General features: G+C 38.2%; 1 protein-coding gene across 3 annotated transcripts in view; it reads right to left on the reverse strand.

Annotated features, from left to right (window-relative positions):
* The window catches only part of KIF16B (kinesin family member 16B), a 140,274-nt gene that overhangs the window by 14,869 nt on the left and 100,828 nt on the right, over positions 1–24,577 (reverse strand). For all 3 annotated transcript variants that reach the window (XM_077176115.1, XM_077176116.1, XM_054630512.2), the window contains one exon: positions 1,638–1,721. In XM_077176115.1, coding sequence (XP_077032230.1) covers positions 1,638–1,721 — 84 coding nt within the window. The remainder of the gene's footprint in view (positions 1–1,637; positions 1,722–24,577) is intronic.

Here is a 24,577-nt window from a genome sequence, read left to right on the forward strand (position 1 = left end):
GGAAAAATCCCCTTGCCCAGGATTCTTCTCCTGGGAAGCTGAGAAGCCTCAGAGAAAAAAAGGAAAACAATATTATCTCATTTGCTTCTCTTGTGTTTTGCTGCTTTGGAATGTGGTTGGAGATTGTTTATCCACACGTGATTGTTCCATTGGATTCTGCTGTGAGTTGTTTTGACTCTTTGGCCAATCAGGGCCAAGCTGTGTTGGCACTCTAGAAAGAGTCACGAGTTTTCATTATTAACTTTTAGCATTCAGTAAGTATCCTTTCTGTATTCTTTAATATAGTTTAGTATAGTATTCTTTAATATAATATAGTATCTTAAAATAATAATTTAGCCTTCCAAGAACATGGAGTCAGATTCATCATTCCTTCCTCCATCTGGGGAACCCCACAAACACAAGAGTAAAGCTGTAAGTACTACATGGCCATGATCAAAGCATTGCTATAGACAGCATATATTTTAACATTAAAACATATCTATTTTAACATTAAAACATATATATTTTAACATTAAAACATATATATTTTAACATTAAAATCATTACAATAAAATCTGTTAGTAAATCAATGAAAGGTCAGAAAGATTAAGAGATTAATTTTTTACTGGTACAAAATATGCAAATTGAGTACTAGACTGGAATATGGGCATGCCTTTATGGTATCTATTGAGGATGTGAAAGAAAAAAATATTCATTTTGTGCTTCATGTAAGACAGCCTGACATCAGAAGTCAGGGGGAGGATGTTTTCAAAGAAAAAGGTGAAGTCCGTAGAAAAAATTCAAACCACCTAAGAAAAGATTCCAGTTGTAAGCAATCTACTTTTATATTAATTTCTCTAAAGCTCTACCTAATGCTATTTTAGCTCTACAAAGAATATAATTCTTAATGACTTGCATGCTCAAGTAATCCCCATGTTTCTGCAATACAGTTGCAGGCTGTACAGCTCAGTCTTTGATCATGCCTCTTCTTCCCCAAAACCCCACCTCCTTCCCCTGGGCTGCAGTAAAACATGCATTAACATAGAAATAAAAAGACCTAATGTGTTCAAAATCATGCTACCCATACAGCACTGTAGAACTACCAAAACAACTCAAACCCTCAAATTCAATAACTTGTCCACAAAAAATTTAAAATTTTTTAATTAATTGAAAGAAAAAGAATACGTTCACAAAGCTGGGTTACAGAATAAAACCGTATTTAGATGCCTAAATACAGCTTTAGTTCTGTCATGAGATATTTGGATATACTATGATAAAATGGTAAATCTCCAACTAACAGACTGCATTTAAAATAGCAGTAATTTTTTTTAATCTTGTCTTGCACAGACACCAGCTGTCTACAGAGAACACTTACCTCACCCACCACCTTTCCCCCTTAAATCTGTTCATATCTCCTATGAACATCTCTAAGAGTTTCCATTTTATTTTTTCTAGATTAGGAATAATTTATTTTTTAAGAGATGTTTCCTCACTTTGCAATGTACTGCTGCCATCTCCTGTGTTAAACGAGGCAGCAAGTAACTTGATGCTTACAAACAGGCTATTTAATGTTGATCATGTGGGAATGGCTTCTGTTGGTCCAGCAGGGAGTACTCCTCCCAAACACACAGCAGAAGCCTGTAAAAAATTGGTATTACCTCTAAGTGACACCGTCGTTCTGCAATCACTCGCTCATCCTTGTTCCCAAAGAGCTTCTTTGGAGGGAATTCTAAAGTGGCAACCTGGAAGACATTAAAGGATGAATCAGCATCAGAAGTGATAAGCTCAAATGAGAAAATTCTGTTTAAAAAGCAACTAGGAAGAATAAGAAATTGCCAAATATTCATGAGCCACACTATACGCTATTAGTAAATATCACATTCTACATTTCTACTGAGGTTATTGTGATCTGCTCTGTAGCACTGCTAAGATAAAGATGCATTTTGTCATCAGAGAGTGACTGAAAGAAAATTTAGGAATTGGACCCCCACTGTTTACCCAAAGAAATAATAAAAATTTGCAATCCAAATGTGATGTGATAGTATCATTTAGGAAGTAAGAACAATTTCTGCAGGAAAGTATATCTTAAAAAAACTGCATTTAGTCTCTTAAAATCTGTGGTCTCCAACATGGTAGTGTAATTTGGTAGTACATTATGGTAGTTCAATTTGTTTGGTTATATTCTATCATAAATGTAAGATTATTTGATCTAAGAAATATCACTGAAGTCATGTTCTGGGAGATGCATTGCTGGGCTACAGCCAACACCTGACTTGAAGCTATTCTTTTGCCCTGAACTAACACTTCTTGTAACTCAGCTGCAGCTCAATGCCATTCAAACATGTGTCCATGCTGGGAGCTGACAGCTTCAACTTCTGAAGAGAATTCACACATGCAGGCAAAATCCTGCTTGATCACACTGAAAATGAGAAAAAAGCAATGGCACAACTGCTGAAAACAACAATTCAGATCTCTACTTTTAGTTCTTCTAGAGAGGTGTTCAAAGCTATCTCCTCATTTCTTTTTCCATCCTATGGGGGAAGGGGGGCAGGGAGAGAGACAAAGAGAGAGAGAGAAGGAGGGAGGAAAGTGCCTCCCCTTTTTGTATACCAATAAATAAAATGCTTGAACTAATTAAAGCCAGCTATGTCTGGAAAACACACAAAAGGCTCAAGAGCTGGTAGCAAGTACCACTGAACTTGGTCTGCTAAGCCACTGGGAACAATGCAGGAGAAAGCAGGTCCTCTCCCCATAAATTGTGTTTGCACTTGAAGATAAATCAAGCCCATTTTTTTTCCCCAGCACTCACATCATGAGATAGAATAATGCAACCTCCCACTGGAATTGCTGGAGTTGTTTTGCAGGTAAATCCCTCTGTAAAATTGCCTCCTGCATTAATTCCCCAGGCTGTTTGATGATATTGAACCAGTAAAAAAGATGCATCATTTTCTAGGCTATCAGCACATACAGGACTGCAGAGAATTTACAGCTGGTTACAGGGAGCAGACATATACTGATTTAAATAAGGAGCTCCATTATTAACATTGAATGTGAGCATCTTTAAAATACAGAGGAATTCTGCAATACAAATGATTTATTCCCACTCTCTGGTTCAACTCCAACTTCGACAATTTTAAAGAAATGTCTAGACATCTTAAAATGATAAAAGTGATGTGGGGCACCAGAGGACATTGAAGAGATGTCTGCTCTCCATTAATCTTGCCAGTATGTCCCAATTATATTCCTCAAATTTTTCCAACCATATTCTTCTCAGTGTCCCTGCTTCTTCACGCTGGCAGGACAAACAGTACACAACCTAACAGTTTTGTATTATAATGTCCTGGGGACTTATTTTCACTGCATTATTCTCTTCTTCACCTATAAATTATTCTAAGTGCTAATATTTTCAAGGACTTCAAAATCCCACATCTGCAGAAATTGCATTTTACCAAATAGTACTGCATCATGACAAAACCAGGAACAAGCAAGGTAAAACAACTACCACCACAATCTCCTCCTGGCCATAGGGAGATTGTTTTTTATATTTATTTGCAAATAAATACTTTCATTATAGAATTTTAAAGTAGTGTCTATTAAAAACCAATTTGCACAATGAACCTACCACTACAGCATCCTCAGACGTACTCTGTGGAGTCAAAGCAAGGTCTTAAATCAGGAAAGATTTCCTTATCTAAATTAAGTTCCATCTGAACAGGAATTTGGGGACTAATTCTACATAACTTTGGGATGAGCAAGCTGTTTTCCTAAGCTTTCTGGGTGTATCTTAGGAGAAAACCAGTTATATTTCATAAACCCAATGTGTTTTGTTGAACAATTTCAAACAGAAATAGCTACTCACATTGCTTTAACACTTAACTCCCAAATCACCACCATGCACATATCTCTGAAACCAAACCAAGGTCCATTACTAGAGTCATGAATTTAACATGCAAAACAAAAGATCTCAGCCAGTAAACTTTGCTCTACAATGTTCAAAGTCATAACATGTACCTATATGAAAATCATGAGTTTACTGCTGGTCAAGAAGTGGGAATCTGCATACTTTGTATGTAATAAAAGCCACGAGAATGTCAATGTGCCAAACTATTCTTGATGTACATTTATAAAGTTAATATGTTTGTAATATGCCAGTGTGTGTATAGAATATACCTATTTATACATGTATGTCACTTGGAAGGATTTTTTATCCTGCAGAGGTATTTTATAAAGGACTAATCAATTACTGCAGATGGCATCTCTATGGGGCCAGTGACACAAACCTCAGGCCTGCTAGAACATTTCTGTGTCCCACACTTTCCCAGTGGTCTCCTGGCTCCTCTTTTAGCCCAATGATTAGCAGATGGCTATCTCACAAATAAAGTACAAAGACCATTTCCATCACACAACAAATGCCCACCCATCTACATGACAGAAAATGCTCCAGCCACAAATTTAATCTTCACTTCAAAAACTCAGTTATTTCAATGGGTTCTACTCCACTACATGTCCACAGTCTAATGCCCACCAAAATGAGAAAGAGACATTCACAACTCTGCAGACTTGAGTTTCAGGCTATCCAAACACTTAATGCAAACATGACAGCACTAGTTCCCACCTACTTTGCAGCTTGAAAATTATCTTTGCAACATAAGAAACAGACACATCCTCGCAGTGAGGTGAATTGTGCAGGTCTCTATATGACTGAAAATTCAGTGTAATAGGAAGCCAGTCCATTGTGCTATATTTTTATAAAAAACCACTATTAATATATTTACCAGAGATAGTGTGCTTATTATGTATATCTATATAAATATATATATACATAAATATATATATAGACATATATACACATACATATATATATATATACACACACACCCCACTGATCTTTGACACTCTGACTTATTACTTTAATGCAGGGAAAAATATATTGGTGCAAGAGCCCCACAGATATACAGAGTGACAATAAAACATCCTTATCCCATCATAATTTTGGTTCCTAAAGAGATGAACTAGAAGCAGCTCAGCAACACAAATACACTGAAGTAATGATAAATGTTGCAATAACTCTCTATAAAAATCCTCTGTCCTAAAGTACTATTTGATATACAGTCTCTGAACATAATTGTGTGAGATTCAGCAAAGCAAGGTTCAATAGAATTTTGAGGTTTATTTACAATACCTTATTCATTTAAGCCGAAGTGCAGCAGCAAATATTTCAATAAATATTTCAGATTTTGCTATTAGTGCTGCTACAGCACCTTTATGAAACTGTACAGTAAGTTCAGTGGAAATAATCACTGTTACAGGTTAATGCACACAGTACAGTATGTGACTGAGCAGCATTTGTTCTGGCATTGAAATATGTAAGAGGTCTTGCAGGTATGGATTTTGCATCAAGATGTTTGCCTGGGCTCAAGCACTCTTAAGGGAATTTCACACTATCCAGATTCAGGAGTATAAATTATTCTTTCAGAATTAAATGTTTGTGTACCCTCTGGCCCAAATGAATTCTTCAAGGGTCTCACCTTGATGACAAGATGAACGTTTTGAGACAATGCAAGGAGTAACAGTGGAACTGGACAGGCAGTAAGGGAAATCATTCTCCTTCCATGGAATTTCTGACACACTCCTCCCTCCCTGCCCCACTTCCTGCAGTGGCAATGGAAGCATTTGGCAGATAGTCCTTTTTGGCAGGGATGTTTTGTCATTTTCTAGGGCTGCTGATGAGGTGATGTATTTTCTGTCAGGGGAAATTAAGAGGCATATTCCCCAGCCTGATAGGAAGAGAGGGCTTGAATGATTTCCTGAGAAGCTTCTGTATATAGCGTGCAAGATTTCTAATTTTTATTCTGACAGCAGAAGCATCTCCCTACTAAAATTAATCACTGCATCCCTGCAATCCACATTTCATTATATCCATAGGAGTACACACACATGCATACTTGTACCATGGGCAAGGCTGGGACTATGCTTAGACCCAAAAGGCAAAGCCAGATCATATATTTTAAAATAGTACACAGAGACCTCAAGACTGCGTATCAGCACTCCTAATGTCTTTTACACATTAAACTTTTTACAGTTAATGATGTTTATCCTACCTGGCAACTGTTGCTAGGCAGTAGCAGTTGTAGAGAGAGGCAAACAGTAATTTGCAATTTACTCCCTAATTTCTTTACAATAAATAAAGGCCATGTTTTATTTCTAGGTCTAGCATTGCTTAGAGACATGTTATTTATCTGTCTCAGCAATATGATCTGTAAAAAACAATACTCACCTGCCACAATGGAGTATTTGTGAGTTAGTACAATCAAATTTAGACAGCATTAGGTTCAGTCCTCAAGTAGAAGGTGGTTTGTACCCAGTACATGTTAATGTAGCAAACTTTAACAAACTAAGTGGATTCCTCTTTTTCTCCCACATTCCAGTCAGGAGACTGGTTTTTGGCAGGCATTTCATGCTGGTAGAAGCAGGTGGCAGAACAGCAAGTGACCCTTTTTTTGTCACCTATTCTATCTTACATTCAACTCTGACCTTAAGATTCAGGGAACAGCACATACCTAACAACACCTATTTGGAAGCAAACCCTTTTAAAGTGAAACCAGACTTCACAGTGTTCAACTCCTGAGCCCCAGGGAGAGATGTGAATTTGGAGACTGGCCTTTTGGAAACCAAGACAGTGAAAATGAAGGCTCCAATACCATGAAATGCTCTGCCTGGGATGGGGTGCACTCTCATTTCAGAACCTTTATGAAAAAAATAGTCATCAGCATTTGAAGGGTGTCCTTTAATTTCTATTATAATCTGTTGGAGACTCTTCACTGACAGTATGTGTGCTTGGGGACCTGCTGGATTTAATTCAGTTCAGGGGTTTTATGGTACAGCAGAACAGAACATGTTAATGAAAACTCTTGTACAATACTTTGCAGATGATATTTCAAAACATAGTGGACCAAAGCAAAATACCACATAATACAGCCATATAGGCTTGTCACTTCTGAAACATGAAATTGTTCCAAGTGTTATGCTCCCTAAACATTAAAAAAATTCCATTTTCTGACATCAAGCAAAAATCTACAGGATTGAAACATCTCATTATTTTTGGCTGGTACAGTCTATGTTTTAGTGCCTACAATAAGGTAAAATACTTTTTTAAGAAGAAAAACAGGGCAGACATTGATGGGGTCTGAATCATCTTTAACTTTTCATCTCAAATTCTCTTTTTACTTCAATGTTTTGATACATTTAAATAGGGGGAAAGGGGGAAAAAAGAAAATTAAGGAAATGCTAACTATTTAAAAACTCAGTCATCTTTAGTTCTCATGTTACTTTTACAACTCTGAATTTTCTCATTTTTCAAAGAGTAGGTCAGACTTTTGATCCTTTGTACCAGAAATCTCTGTCACAGATGAGAAAAATCAAAGAGAAGAACCTGGCACAGTTTTGCAGCCACTGTGGCTGCACCTGACTTGATTTTGCAGGAAGCAATGAAAGAAAAAACTCCTACTTTTAGTTTTTGAAGTTTAAACAAAGTAACTTAAGCCTCAATATCTCAATATGTACTAAGACTCCCAGAGTCTAAAGAAACTACACAGAAGCTGTATTTTTAACTAGGAACTTGCACCAAATATTTAAGGATTTGTCCAGGTGAAAAAAAAAAACCACAAAGCCAAAACCAAACCACCACAAGCCTAATTTCTATATTTTTTTATATATTTTGTCTGAAATAAATTACTTTTTCTACACAATTTCGTAAGAAAGCAGTAGGCAAAGGTAAAAAGTTAACACTTACTGGACAAATTAAAGGCTGCTTTATAAATTCTGAAAACATTCCAATGGAGATCAAAGAGAAATTATTTGCTATACTATCCACTTAAAATGAAAACAATAAAATAACATATAAAAACATATTTTCAGCTGATATAGCTCAAACTTTAAAGCTGAGTGAAGAAACCTCTAAACTTATTCTCCTTTAAACAAAATAGTAACACGGTCCTCCATTGGGTAAACCCTTCAGTGCTCTCCCAACATGTATGCTGCAGGTAAGTCATGCCCTCACAGGAGAGAAGGATTAAAGATATTATTTTCCATTAACAATTCATCAGGGAGAGCAAATAACCAGGGAATATTTTCTGGACATTCAGCTTGTCACCTCCTTTTCCTCTTCCATTTCTAATACTTTCTCTTTACTTTTTCCATCTCTCCCAACATGTTCTTCCCCCACTGTGACTGTGGTCACAAGGGTTGTCAGGATGAAGAAGAGATGAGAATGTTGACTCCATGATCAGAAGGCTTGATTTATTATTTTATGATATATGTTACATTAGGACTATACTAAAAAGCAATAGAAAGGGAAAGTTTTCTTCAGAAGCTAGCTTAGCTAAGAATAGAAAAGAATGAATAACAAAGATCTGTGTCTCAGAGCAACAGCCAGCTCTGCCATGAGTGGTCAGGAAATCCCAACATCCACAGGAGACCAATCACAGGTCTACCTGTTGCATTCCCCAGGAGCAGATAACCATTGTTTACTTTGGTTGCTGAACCTGCAGCTTCTCACAAGGAAAAATCCTAAGAAAGGATTTTTCATGAAAGATGTCTGCAACACCCCACTTCCCAGGTTGCCTCTGTTCCAACACCATGCTTCCCTCCATTCCTGCATGACCTACCTAATTCTTTTCCTTACTCCACTGAGCCATTTGCAATCCTCCCTTAGTATCTGCCAGAAGGGGAGAGGGATTTGATATTCTCAAGTGACAGCATATCCAAGGATCTGAAGTGTACCCATATCACTCTTCTAAAGGAGTGAACTCCCTGGAGAAGGCTGAACAGCAGCAACAAAAGTCACCATTTATTATAATAACAAGGGTAATTAACCTCCTAAACTGAGGAAAGCTCAAATGAGCAGGAAATAGGTACAGGAAAAGCAACCTTCCTCCTACACAAAGGGTCTCTGTAGAGGGGCCCTCAGTACCACCCCAAGAGTCAGTCCCTCACTGTCTTTGGGGGAGCAAACCCTGCTCCCAATGTCCTTGAAGTGTTTCTGAGAGCTGAGGAGCTGCTGCAGGCCCATCCCTGCTGTGTCCCAGCTCTCTGCTGTTTTCTCTCCTTGCTGCTACAGCACCAGAGCCTGGATCTCACTCAAACACACACAAGGGAATAACCATCTCCCTCCTTGCTTGGGTAAGTCTACTCTGAAAAATCTGAAATAAATTGCTTGGCAAATACTTCCCTTCCGACAAATGCAAGAGATTGCAACAACGTACGACAGTTTTGGGGTTTGGGTATTTTTGGTGGGTTTTGCCCCCTGGTATTTTCTCTACACAATTTATGCCTCAATTTGTTTTTCTAGCCCCTTCACAGCACAGCTTTTTCTCCTCAAAGAAGCTATTTTGCCCCCCATACATGAGAACATTCTTTCCTTTCTGCTATCCATCCTTTTTTCTCCATGGCAAAGGTCTACCTAACCACAGAACTGGTTAACCCTTCCATTTCTGGCTGGCAGGGGCAACTCCTGGTTTGCATGTTGCTTTTTTAGCTCGGCCCTAATGCCAGCAGCCCAGTGAGCCAGGTCTGTTTTTATCCCTCCAGCTCACATCCCATTGAGGTCAGAGTGCACTGGAGACCTTCCTAGGGTTAACCTGGCAAGCAGGCAATTTGGCAACTTCTCCACTTTACTTACACAAGTTACAATTCCTTGCTTTTTTCCTACTTATCTCACTGGAACACTGTGCATATTTACAGCTATAGCTGTATCCACATCTATCCATCCATCTATCTCTCAGTACCAAGAAGCACAAGCACTTACATCTCCTCCCATAAATACATGCAGTTCTGTTGCAAGTCGGGATGTTGTGATTAACCCCCAATAAATTGGTATTCACCAATAAATGAGCATCTTCTCAGGACCCACAAGGTCTCACAGCTCTGCTCTCTTTAGTTCTGGGTAATTCTCTTTGAACTTTCAAGATCTTTTGCCAGTTACCTCCCCCAGACAGGCATAATTGGTTCTCCAAAGAACATTTCAACTCTGTCTGTCTCACTTAAGAGGGACTAGAAAATAAAAAGATAAATTCTCCTCTGAACCACCCTGAAACCTCCATATGATGATGCAAAATGAACAAATAGGACTAGACACCAAAGATTTCTCATTTTGCATCATGCCTACCTGTCCATCAAACAATCATCTGAAATTATCAAAAGGGTTTGAGAGCTCTCATATCCATGTTCCTTCTTTAAACCAGCAAAATGACCTAGACTGAATCTGCAGTTTTGGAGCTATGGTGAGATGTGGAGGCTGTGGTTTATCAATGTAATTTTAACTCCATTTAGTTTGCCTCCTGCTACCAAGAATAATCAAATTAACTGAAGCCAAAGTGATTACTTTGCACTACAGGAGTATTTTTCTTAAAGCAATTCTAGAGTACTCAGAATAATAGCATATCAAATTAGAGCCATAAACAAGAGTCTATATAATATTTGACAAATTACTTTTTTGTTTGGTCTTTTATAAGCAGTACTATAACATTTAAATACAGAATATCTATGAAAATGAGCAATAGGATGTAACAAAGTTCATGCAAACTTTGCATATGTCTATAAAATTTTGCAGTTTGGGGATTCTAATCTTTTATAAAAATCAGAAGCTAATATAACCAGGGCATCTTTCTAAATAGAAACCAATACCTGTATAGCTCTTAGGATTACCAGTGAAGGAGAGACAGACAAAAATTGGCCCAAATGGCAAAGAAAATATTTTAAGTTTCATACACAGGCTGTAAAAAGACAAAGTAAGATAGTGCAAAAGCAGCATACATCAACCAAAGGATATAAGTGCCTTACAGCTAAACCAGTCAAAACCAAATAAAATCAATTAAATTTGAGTTGTAGATGTGTTTGGAAAATAAGCATGAAAAATTCCTAACATACTGTGTCTTTGCAACCTTGATTTTGCTCCCTTGTTCATGTATCCCTTGCCCCAAGACAGAAGTCTCTGGGGGAGAAACACCAGCGTGGCACGGCAGACCATCAGCTAAGACAAAGGTATGTGCCAACCTAGAGATTAAATGGACAAGTTAGTACCTCCTCTCTATGCTCTTAGGTCATGATTTTGCCAACTAAACATTAATCTTTCTTCATGTAGTTTCAGGTCTTGGTTAGTTCTTTAAAGAAACAGTTAAATTTCATGGTTTTGCAAGGTTGTTTCTTCAAAGTTCAACACATTAATCAATCTTTATAAAGGTGTGACTCAAACCCCACTTCTCAAAAAGGCTATAAAGTTATTTTCTGGAGATCTCTGTAGGGTTTATTTTTCTTTCAAAAACTATTTGGGATTTGATTTATTATCTTCCTGCTGGGATTTCCAGCAAGGTCAAGGCTGTGGCTGCAATAACACAAGGTGGGCCATGCATCACTCCCTGCCTTCACCATGGCTGCACACAACCTTGCCCCAGCTCTGCTGATGCTCCAGTGCCTATTGGGCCACTTGGACTCCACACTGAGAAATCACAACACCATTAGATTTATGCAACAGAAACAGGCTCAGAGAAGGGGATTCACCACAGCAGTTTTCACAGCTCTCCCTAAGAAGATTTGCTTGTTGTACATGAACTCATCTCAGTGACATCTGGCAGCATTTATGACACATCCCCATCTCATGTGGCTGACTGATGCCATAAATTTCAGTCACCCTTGCCTCTGAGAAATGTTAATAATGAAAACTCATCAACAAGCAGTAATGATTTGTACTGCTGACTAGATGGATGCCTTTCTGACTACTCAAAATTAATGGCAGATCTCAGGGTCTTAAAGAACAGCTGTCACAGAGAAATACACCTGCAAACAAACAGGCAGTATGCCTTCAAGTGTGATTTGTTAGCAGACATAAAGTGCTAACCCTCACAACAAACTGGACTGATTACAAGGAGAAGTTAGATAACCTTCTGCATCATTTAAAGTGATAAAACCAGAGAAAAGGCAGTGCAGGCACGCAAATGGAAGCTTAAAAGGAATGACTCAGTTCCCCCAACAGCAAAAGTGAGTGATAGTCAGACATTATACACTCATTTTCACTTGTGTCTAGTCATACAATCACTTTAGAACAAGCTGCTTTATCATAGACTTAAAAACTTGCTGTAAGCCTCATACAAATTTTCCTTCCATTATTGCTGTTGCCACTAGGTAAAGCTTAAAATGACAGGTAACCAAATAAATGTAATAAACCTAACAGATCTATTTTCAGGAGCTTGCTTGGCAAAGGATTTTGAATGTGCAGGACAGAAAAGCAACTCTGAGTACAAAGTAAAAGACCACTGTTACTATCAGTTTAATGAGGAACACCACATTTAGTACTGCTCTTGACAGTCAGGATGGTGGGTAAGAATATTTATTTGTTTCCAAGTATAATAAAATTTCTTGATCAAGCACTTAAAGCTAAATGCTTCATAAGCAAGACCCACACAGACAGGGAAATCTCAAAGACACACTCATGAAAAAGCCAACGTGATACTGAACCAACATTATTACTTAGGGCAGGGGAGAAAACAGGGATGTGTTTCACCATTGCAAGAATTTGGGCATAGATTATTATGTCAGTAATTTCATCATTCCCATCTGTCAGATGCTTTCTAGAACAATGTTTTTTCCTAACAAACACTAGTTCACTGAATCTAAGAGCCATGCTGCTCCACCTACACAAGTTTTAGTAACCCAGGAAAAGAGAGGAAAGTTAAAAAACCACATTATTTTTTCATTGTTTTTTACAGCAACTTTACAATGAGTTACAGCACATATGAGCCTCAGGTACAATCAGAATGGAAATTATGCTACTCTACCATTTAAATAAAACCCTGCAATACATTAATTTGCAATTACTTTACATAACTGGTACTATCAAAAAACTGAACTTAAAAGTAAAGGTCTCCTTATTTATTCCCTGATTTAAAAATAAATTTGGAGTTAGAGTTGAACATAAAATGAGTAATTTAAGGATTTAAAATACTGCTAAAGCTTTGTTTCAATTTTTTTCCATAGAGGATATAAGAAGACTAGGACATACAGTGTTCAGAAATGGTTTTAAATTTTTTTTTAATTTCTTGGAAAATGTAGAGTATAAAAAAAAGCTTCAGAGTACCTGCACTGCTGGACAGCAGTGCACAACACAAATATCAAAGCATCATTAATACATTAATACCCAGTAGTACCTACAGTTAGGTATGACAGAAAATAATAAATTCAATAGAGAAGAAATTAGCCAAAAACATACCTTTAATTCCTTTTATTATTCACAGCATTTTAACCAATTATAGATAACCATGAATTAATCAAATGTTGTAACAGTATGTCCCAAAGTCTGGCACCCATGAGAAGAGTGCTTTTTCATCTCACTCTCACTCACATCACACTGAATTTTGGTTTTCAGACATGGCCAGACAGCTTACCCTCCAACACTATTATTCCTGGCTTTGGTTCTGAAATATGTCCTACAGTAAACTGGACAACATCCTCTGCTTTCAGTCTTCTCTTGACATCTTCAATTCTATACCTGCAGCTCAATATTTTTCCTGAGAGCCACTTCTTCTTTGTGTTTATTTTCATATTAAACCACAAGAGATTGTATTTTATTGATTTTTGTCATGCAGACATGTCTAATATATTTTTTTGACTTGGGCTTTCTTGCTTGAGGCTCTCTAGAGGGCTTGACAATTCTCTTCAGTAAGATGGAGCTTTCTGTACATTGTGTTGCAGAGACAGACCCTTCTACTTTTTTTTTAATATATTTATATTACAGCAGTGAAGAGAGCTTTACAGGAAGATCTCTCTTTGAATACCAAACAAGGCATTTAGAAACATATTTATTAACTGTACTACCAGGTACACAGGCCAGAGAAATTTGTTTTCTTCCTTTCTTCTGAAGCAAAGTCATTTTCAACTGAGAAACACAGTATTATTTTCACCATATTGAGTCTGAAAGGTCATTAGCAGGAGCATGATAAAGTAATACTTAAAAAAGACCTTTAAACAAAAAATGCTTCTTGTAGATTGTAAAAATGCTAACCTTAAGGTTGGTTCTAGAATCATAGGATGGTTTGGGTTGAGAAGGAACCCTAAAGCCCACCTCATTCCAACCTCCCTCCATGGGAGGGATGCCTTCCATTAGACCAGCTTGCTCCAAGTCCTGCACAACCTGGTCTTGAACACTTCTGACAATGATGCAGCCACAGCCTCCCTGGGCAGCCTGTGCCAGTGCCTCAGCAACCTCACAGGGACTAATTTCTTCCTGGGATCTAACCTAACCCTCCCCTCTCTCAACTTAAAGCCATTCATATGCTCTGAACATAATATAACTAAAAAATCCCTCTCCAGCTCTCTTGGAGCCCCTTCAGGTACTGGAAGCCCCTTCAGGTCTCCCAGAGTCTCCTCTCCCTCAGTCTGCCTTCATGGAAGAGGCACTCCAGCACTCTGAGCATCTTTCCAACCTTCCTCTGGACTCTCTCCCACATGTGCACCTCCTGCCCACTGTGCTCCAGATGCAGCCTGGGATGCAGTTGGCTTTCCAGGCTGCAAGCATTGGGATGCAGTTGGCTTTCCAGGCTGCAAGCACACATTCCCATGTCACACTGGTGTCATTGGCAAACATGCCCCTCCTCGTTAGGGAGCACAAGGCTCAGCACAGCACTTCTGCTCTTTTACTCCTCCAGTGTAGCTAGAGAAACTGTAAGCCATAAATGTGCATTAAAATGTGTAACTATTGTTACTAGATACAGAGGGGGAAATTTTTCAGCAGCTTTCCTTTATTGCAGATGACAATAGATAAGAGTCACCTGTATCTCAATCCCATTTAGATAATGAATCACTCATTTGATGAATACAACAATGCCTAAATAAACAGCTAATATTCTTACTGTGCTGCAAAATCTGCAATCTGTATTTCCTTGTTCATTTACCTGGTGGTTCCAAAGAGAGGGGAGACCTGAAATATCCTATTCAAAAGCTGCCTCATGAAGCACAAGAGAGGCATTGTATAATTCTCTAGATTAGAGAGTGGATAAAGTTTAGCAGTTTCACATGTGCAGTTGTGTCTGTAATACCACCTAAATATGTAAGAAAAAAACTACAACAGGCAGCACAGTTGGAGCCTGACAATTTTTGTTACTCTCTATGCTATTTGTTCAAAATTAACCAGGGTATTTTCACAAAAACTAGAGTTTGAGCTGGGTCACTATATCTACTGATAGGTAAGGATTCTACTTAAAAGATCAACTTAATCTAGCAGTGTACTCCTGACAAAGCCAACAAGAACAAGCTGTTCTTCACAAACCCTTGGAAAGCAGTGAGACTGTCACTAACAGCTAATGATTAATGCAGTACATATCCAAAAGTTCCCTGAAGGAAGGTAGTAATGGAAAAAAAGAAGAAACAGCAAAACCTCCAATCCTCCCCCTCTGCTTTTCACTAAGCAGCACAAAAACAGACCCAAGGTTGCAGCCCAAGGCATCCCCCAAGTCAACCAATACTCAGGAACAGCTAAGAAGTGCCTCAGTCTCAATGTGCACCTAAACCTCCAGCTATATTGTCTAGGAATTCTTCTCAGAGGCATTTCTCTCTCACAGATAACTGTTATCCATACAAAACTGTTTTACTGATAACACAACATGAATATTTTGATATTACACAAATTCAGTAGGTAATTGAGCAGTGCCTGGAAAATCAGATAATCAAATGATCAATGGAATTAGTCTGTCAAATAGTTCAAAAATTATGAGATGATGGACTCACACCTTTCTAAATGCTTTTTTTCAATTTCTATGTTACCCATGTACAAGACTTTTGCACAGCACAATCAATGAAACCTGGCATTTGATTAAACTTGTTCCATTGTGAATCTATCAGAAGACCAATGAAGCTCAGAGAACTGTTTTGAAGCTCACAAGTTCCACTTGCTGCTAGGGAAACCCAAAAAGGCCAGGTCTCCTCAACAACCCCAGGAGGAAAGGAAGGAAAGGAGAAGAGATAGAGAGAGGCTGTATCTCTGCAGAATCATATGTACCAAGCCAAGAAAATTTTGCTGCACAAATCTAGTACCCAAAGCAACAACAAACACAAATTAATCCCCATCTGGGTTTTTACAAGGCTCCTACATATTCACATTCAGTGCTGTGACATGAAATTGTCACAACAATTTCACACACAGAAATTCACACGCTGATTTCATTTTCCAACCAGAAATAGATGGAGAATTGTGTATTATGCTGGAAGTAAATATGCTGGAGGGTTTGCTGTTGTCTCTGATGCTCCAGTTCTGGTTACCAACCATGAATTCAGAGGTACCATTTGAAATAAATACAATTCCCTGTAATCAAGCTTTCACTGAACTACATTGTATCATTAGCAGTGATGTTTTTTACACTTATTGGGATGAATCCTTCTGTTCATTTGTAGATAGAGGTACTGAGAAATATGCTAAAAATTTCTTCTAAAAATTTCAGCAGTCTCATGGTGCAGAAAGAAAGGCCAGGTGAGGCTTCTAAGGATCTACCACTCAAATCCCATCTGTAAGTAGTGGCAAACTCAGGCTGATATGGAAGTACTACAAATATAAACCAGCAGGCTTGCAGACTGTTCTGAACATAATATAATTAGGAACAGGAGCTGGAAACGTGCATGTGACAAAATATGCTTCCTGTGCATGCACTTCCTGGCTGTTCTGGGTGACAAGAATAATAATGCTAAAATTAACTACATCATAATTACTGTAATTTGTACTGAAAGAAGCCAAAGGCTATAATCACGTGCTCATATAATATTATTAAAGGGTTTACACACAAATACATGTTCTAAAAGTTACTAATTTTTTTTTCTTTCAATACTTATGGAAAGATGTATTACCAAGCCTACTAAATTCCCATGCTAGAAAGTAAAAATTAAGGTCTGCCCTTAATTAGATTCATATTTCAAAAACTGTTTTCTAAATGCTTTTCTACATATAATTCTGCCAGAATACACATCATAGCATTTGCTATTTCCAAGCACTTCAATGTTGCAAATAATTTTCATTTTCACTGTGCCCTGATACACAATTTCCATTAAAAAAAAAAGCTTTTAGATTGTTTAATATTGTTTTACATTCTTGGTGCTTGATGTTTGTCCTATGGTTCTCATATCAAATCTCTCAGTCCTATTATATTTTACCATTGTTTAAAACCAAAACTACAGTACATCAAGTCTTGACTATTTGGGAAAAAAAAACAAACCAAATTTGCTACTTCATATCCAGACACCCAGAAACATCCTTCCAGTTCAGCCAAAACACATCAACAAGCTTATTTCTTCACTGGATCAAATTTTCAAAGAAACAGACAAATCTTAAAATATTGTTAGAGACTATGCTTACAAAGGGTCCTAGGGCTCCATGAAAGAATCTGAACTGAGAATCCATATCCAAATAAACCTGAACTTTCTAAAATATGAGATAACATTTGTAGCAAGATATGTACAATATCAGTATACTGTATAATATTCAGTATTAAATGCTGAATTAAATGCAGTATTAAATTATGTGCACCCTGCTCTCTCTGGTGCACATAACCCCTGATTTTAAATTGCTTCTTAGTCTCTAGAGTTTCTAAACATCAATGTCAACAATGAATGAATTTGTGAATAGACTGGGACTTCAGTCACTGCAGGATCAAGACTTTGGCATAAGTTCAGCAGGTTTCAGAACAAAATAATTTTCAACATTGTCTTAGGAAAGTTCTGTTATTTACAACTATACCACTCTCTGCTATTTAAAACTGAACACTAGAAGAATCCAAACGTCCAGAACTTTGCATTCAATGTGAGCATACCACCTATACCTTACATACCAACTAAATATATAGTTACCAATGCCAGTAAACTAGAAAATCCAATGGTAAAATCAGCAGTTTCAGTCCAACCAGCTCTGATGCAACAAACTTCTGACTTCTGCTGCCAAATTAGCTCCTCAGCTCCTCACCAGTTACATGGCAACAGGCTTGCCAGCCCTGCAAGCCAAGTACCTCCATCACAGAATATTAACATAAATTTTGCATTTAATAAAAACAGCTGCAGAGTTATGAACCAGAGCTGGAGCAATCAGCCAAGATCCCAGCCCAAACACTGCCCCAAGTGCTCTGCACAAGTCTGCTACCTTACTGCTCCACTCTTGGTTTAATTTCTGTTTGCATTCTTCATTGGAACGGAAAATTCTGCATGTCTGATAAGACATTAAAAAAATAATTTAATAATTACATAAGTGCACAGAAATTGCCTAATTATCCTTGAGATTATTGGGGTGGGGGGGGAAAGAATAAAAATCCTCAAATTCACAACCACGTTTTGAAAGTTAGTAACATATTGCATTTCTGTCAGTGATCAATTCCAGAATCCAAGGATGTTCTCCTAAAATTAATGACTTCACCTCAAATTCATCCCCTCTCCATTATCTGTGCCAGCTATTCCTGCTGAAGATTTCTCCCACTTACCACTTATCAAGAGCACCAGATGTATGGACCTCTTAAAAAGGAAACAGAGATGCTTCCCTGGCAGTCACCCAAAAGAGGAGTACAGAGTCAAAAGGAAAGAATAGTGAGATCAGTCAGTGGTGGCTCCATAAACAGTTCATGACTCTTCATTAATCATTACCTAGCTGAACTACACCTGAATAATAAGCAGTAGTAGAAAAGTGTCTAAAATGAACTTAAGAAACAATTAAAAAACTGGTGTCTGCTCTATTTTAATAGCAAACAGACACATTATGTGTTGGGTGGTTGTGAGTATGGAGGGATGAAACAGACACTGCTGTCACTGAGATGCAAACATTTGTCTTTCTTTACTGAGATGCAAAATACTTTGGATGAAAAACAGACTATTTTTTGAGTTTTGAAAAATCTGAAATATTACAAAGTATTTTAAAATGTCTTTAAATAAGCTTGCAACAAATGTTTTGATTTCAGCATATTTTCGAAAACATTCACTTAGTACTTCTGAAAAATCTGAGAATTATTTTCTGCTCTTTGAATTTCATGCAATTCCTACAGGTTATGATCCATAATTATTTTTAAACTCTTAACCTTTTGTGCCCAGACCCCAAAAGACACAAATATATGCTCATACACAGACCTCCATAAATTAAATACAGATACTACATTCTGTTAAATAAGCTACAAGTCAATAGCTGTGGCATTCCTACTGAACAGGACACATGCATGTCCTTATGTCCATAAATGAATCTATAAATGCAAGCATGCCTTGTAGCTTCTCCTTGGCAGCTCCCCAGGGATTTTCTAATATTTTAAGTCAAGAATCACTATTAGCAATAAAAATGCCTCTATGGAAGGTGCTTTCCTTAACAACATGTAAAGATTTTTATGCACACAGAAACAGTTTTCAAGATGACTGACAGGGAACTCAATATGCAGAGCCTACAGTGAAAGCCCCACAAAACCTGGATGCAAGTGGGACTTAAGGACTCCCATATGAAGGAGGGACTTCATAAACCCTGGATTTGAGTAGGAGAAAGACAAACAGGAACTGTCTCTCTGCTCTCATTTGAAAGAAAGTAGAGACAAGAAAGTGTTAGGATAGTGAGGAAGTGTTAGGAGAGTGAGATGTCCTTTGCAGCAAGATGTGGCTCAGGAAGGAAAGTTTTCTGCAGAAACCAACATTCTGGCACTATTCCAAAACCAGTAACTGGTAAGAAAAGATGAAGGCAGAGGGAAAAACAGGAGAATCTAACTATGGAAGTTCTCACTCCTCTATTGAGAATGAAGAGTCCATTTGCTCTCTTCTCTGACTAATAACAAACAAAAAGTGCATTCATTAGAGAGACTACTGCAACTGAAAGTCAAGTATGGTCTTACTTAAAAATCTAAGTAATAAATTGTTAATGTCATTAACAATCCAGCAGTGCAAGAAAGCTGGAGCTGGGCAAATGACAGTCATGTAGCCTCCCTCAAAAAATAGACATGGCAAAATGCTTGGTAGTTATCTGCCACTGGCTCAGTCTCACTCTGCTGCAGCTTCTTCAGTCTTTCAAGATTTGCATGTGACACATTTTAGTTAGATAAGCAGTTGTCAGCAGCCCCTTAATTACATTAGAAGAAATGTGCAGATATATCATATACATGACATCTTTTAAGACCAGAAGATATTAGGTAAGTTTCTGCTTTTGAAAGAGATACTTTTTTTTTTAAAAAAAACCTTCCTAATACATCAGTTTGCCAAGACATCCCTTTGGGAATTCAGTGGCAGAAACATGAAATGCAAGATCAGCAAATTATTAAAATACTGATATAGTAACTCAGAGCTGAGCGACTAATGAGCTGTAAAGTTCACTTCTAAAAGCAGGACACTCATATATTAAACATGCCCACAGTATTTTCACTGTTCATTATAAATATTAATTTAGAGTGGGAAGGTGAACTGTGCAAAATAGAACTCAACTCTGATAGATTCTGATAAGATCCTTGTAAGGACCACGTTTCTTTGAAATAATACATACTGACTAAAGACACAACTCTGACAAGTTTGGTATTAAAAAGCATTTTAGCATCATCCTAAGTGAATCCTAAATTAGCCCAATGACAGATGAGCAGAAGCAGACAGATGAGTTTCAATTTACCAAACAAACTGAACTGCTACTCACGTTGCAAAACTAATCCAAAATTACCATAAATTACAGCTATTCGAAATAAAGGTAAAAATATAGAAAGCCATCAGTCATTCACATATGCAACACTGTTAATGAAATTCCTTCAAAGAAAACAAATGCCAAATCTTTACTGCAGCACACATTATTTTGTGTTTCATCCATCACAACATGCTCTTCCCCTCTCATAAACAAGGACACAGTAGTTTGTAGAAATGCTGACAAGTGGAAGAAACCCACTGCATATTATCTAGGTCTCTTCTGCCCCCAAACCTGCCTTTCCCTTTGATGCTCCAAGTCTCAAAGCAGGAATGGACACAACCTGTGCCTGCACTGTGTAAAACAGAGAAGTCATCATTGGTGCTGCAAGGGTTTCCAGAACAGGTACCTTTGTGCCAGTAAGGGTTTCCAGAACCAGTACCTTTGTACCTATCTAAAAGCACTGGCTCACGTGATCAAATGCTTCTCTTGCTTCTCCTAATCTTTAGCATGCTTGGTATTTAGCAAATATGAGTGTATTTGAACCTCTCTGATAAGCTGGTGAAAGTTGTTGTGAAGTGAAAGCTCAGTCAAGGCTGGAAAAAATACTACTGGCAACCTTGTAAGACTTGGTGCTTGCAGTGACCTAAAAAACTTCTTCACAAAGGGACAGCTTAATACAAATATCATGTATTTCCCACATGGAAATTAGAGACTTGTGCTTTGGTGTAAGTAACCAATAATTCTGTTAATGCACTAGATGTGAATCTCACTAAGCTTACCTGAGACACAAACATATGGCAACACAGAAGTGTCAATAAGGAACAAACTGAAACATTAAACTAGCAAATATACTGACCTAGCAGGCAAAACCACAGAGAGAAGATGATAAAAGAAAATGAGCTGCAAAAGAAAATTGCCTCTGTAAGATACTTATAAAGTGTGCAGTGTAGAGAATTTAAAATACAGATAAAATCCACAGGAAATATATGAACTATGAACAGTTAATTAGAACAAAAAGAACTTCAGCTGGGAAGACTCCAAGATGAAGCAAAGTATGTACCTGTGCTCTGGGCTGGGATCCTGTTATACACTCTTGGATGCTGGACTTCATTCTGACCTAATAACACTACTCATGCTGTCATGGCTCTTCAAAACAAACAAATAAGTAAGAATAAAAAAACCACACCTACTGCCTCCTGAAACACCAAAAAAAGCCTGAATTTGTACTGTCAGTCACAAATGACAGTATTTATTAAAAATTAATATGCTGCAGCACACGGGACATTTTAATAGTGGCTTTAAGGATATCAGACTCCTCCTGAATCCAATTACTCCTTACAAGAATGAAGCTGATCTCCCTCTGATGCAAGCATTAAAGAATTCAGTTGTTCCTCAATGTACTGTCAGGATCAATAACCAACTCTGAAGAAGACTACTCTAGCACATTTTCCTAAATGGGAAAAATCAGTCTGCACAGGAATTCAGGTGGCCCTTTTTCATTTGGATGACTGCCTGGCTCTTTTTTCTAGAGTTAGATGCAATTAGGATATTCCTGTTGACAGATATAGCTCTAACATCCAAGAGGAAACAGCAATTTATTCAAATAAAAAAATTGTACTGACGTTCACAAGCAATATTTTTAAAAGCATTTATGTACAGAGAACATTTCAATTTCCCACTAAAAACTCAATTTTACCCTAAAAAAATTCTGTAGTTTAAAAAAGATGACAATTTTTTTCTCTCTCTCCTTTTTCTTTTTTAAACTCTTTCTTAGATATTTGGTGCACAGTAGTTTCCATTTCTGGTTTTCCTACTGTTTTGGAATGGGAACAATCTTGAGTCCCAGATTCAAGGTCTGTTCTATGCTCATTTCATTTTTAGCTTTAAACATATGTTAACGAAGACCAAGAAAGCATGTGCACACTATTGCATGTCTCTCCTTCTTTAACATATGAATATTTTTTAATATACTGCCCAAGATTCTTTACTTGTGCTAACTCTCAAATCAGGGTCACTTTCATTGCTTGAATGATTTATTTCTTCTAATATCCAAGGGAACACGTAGGAGGGAAGAAAAATGTTAATAATTAAAAGTTCGATGTGAAAACTAAAAACTGTAATTCCATAAACGCTCACTCCAATGAACTAAAGCTTCATCAGGCACAGCTCCTCATCCTAAATGCCCAGAGTCTCTGAAGTAGTCAGATCAATTTTTCATTTTGCAGAAACTTGAAAGCCACTATTACAAAAGGGTATCTGTGAAGCAATGCTCTTCTTTCAAATAAGAAGTTGTACGGACAACAGGATCTGACTACAAGTATCTTACAATGAACAAAACCTCCAGGGAATGATGCCAGTCAGCAGTAAAGGGAATTTATGGCCAGGAGCAACACACAGAGCCACAGTTTCATTGCAACATCCATCCTGTATCGAGCACCCTTGGATCTCTGAAGTGCTGAAGGGCTTGTCAGTCTTACGGGACACATACGTCTGAGAGGAGTCACAGAATTATAAAATCATTTGGTTTGGAAGAGACCTTTAAAGGCCACTGAGCCCAGTCCCCTGCCATAAGCAGGGACATCTTCAACTAGATCAGGCTGCTCAGAGTTGCAACTAACCTGTCCTTGAATAGATCTGGTGATGAAGCATCCACTACTTCTCAAGGCATTGTAAAAATTGTGCCACTGTAAAAATTTTCTTAACGTTTTATTCTGAATCTGCCCTGTGCAATTTAAAACCATTAGTCCTTGTCCTACTGCCACAGTCCTGCTTCAAAATCTGTCCCCATATTTCTAATAAACTGTTCCCATCCTTCTAATAATCCCCCTTCAGGAACTGAAAGGCTGCTATAAGGTCTACCCAGAGCCTTCTCCAGACTGAACAACCCCAACTCTCTCAGCCTCTCTCCAAAGGAGAGGTACTCCAGCCATCTGATCAACTGAGTATCCCTCCTCTGCATCCACTCCAAGAGGTCCATGTCCCTCCTGTGCTGAGGATTCCAGAGTTGGATGGCTGGGTCAGAGCAGAGGTGGAGAATCACCTCACTAGTACTGCAGGTCACATTTTTGATGCAGCCCAGGACACGATTGGCTTTCAGTGCTGTGAGTATACATTGCTAGGTCACACCCAGCCTCTCATCCACAGCACACCCAAATCTTTCTTGGCAGGGCTGCTCTGAATCCCCTCATTCCACATCCTGTACTAATCCCAGGAACTGCCTGCATGCAGGTGCACTCGGCCTTGTAGAACCTCATTAGATTCCCATGGGCCTATTCCTTGAATCCATCCTTGATCCCATCCCTCTGGATGGGATCCCATCCCTCATGCTTGTGAGCCACACTCAGCTTGGTGTCATCTGCAAACTTGCTGAGGGTATGCTTGTTCCTTCTGTGTCAGCTCATGGAGATATTTAACAGCACTGGTGCCACACAGAATCCTGAGGGATGCCACTTTTCACTGATGTCTATGTGGACCTTAAGCCATTGACCACCACCCGCTGGATGTGACCATCCAAGCAATTCCTCACCCACGCAAACAATTCACCCATCAAATCCATCTCCTTACAATTTAGAGAAAAGGATGTTGTGGGGACCATGTATCCTGGGAAGATCCATAATTTTACTGCATTCCAGATCTACCTGCATCCAAGAACTGCTAGTCTCCCTCAGATTTTGCAGCCAGAGACCTTGTGTGTGTGAGGAGGTGCTATTGTGGCTGTTTTCAGAATTGGTCCTCCCAGGCAGCTCTCCTTTGCCACGTGGTATTTGTTTTGCAGGCTGTTTGGTCTTTGCTCAGGCAAAGGTTTTTCCTCCCTTTTTGGGATCTCTCTTTTTTGAGATCCCCATCTCACAGAGAGTGCAGTTGGCAGGTTTGAGCTGCCTTGAGGAGAGTTCTGCAGGTGTCTGCCAGTCACCATGGGCTCCAGCAAGCCAGCCCGAATCCATCAGCTGC

This window comes from Agelaius phoeniceus, chromosome 3, assembly GCF_051311805.1.
Source record: "Agelaius phoeniceus isolate bAgePho1 chromosome 3, bAgePho1.hap1, whole genome shotgun sequence".
In the NCBI taxonomy this organism is placed as follows: Eukaryota; Metazoa; Chordata; class Aves; order Passeriformes; family Icteridae; genus Agelaius; species Agelaius phoeniceus.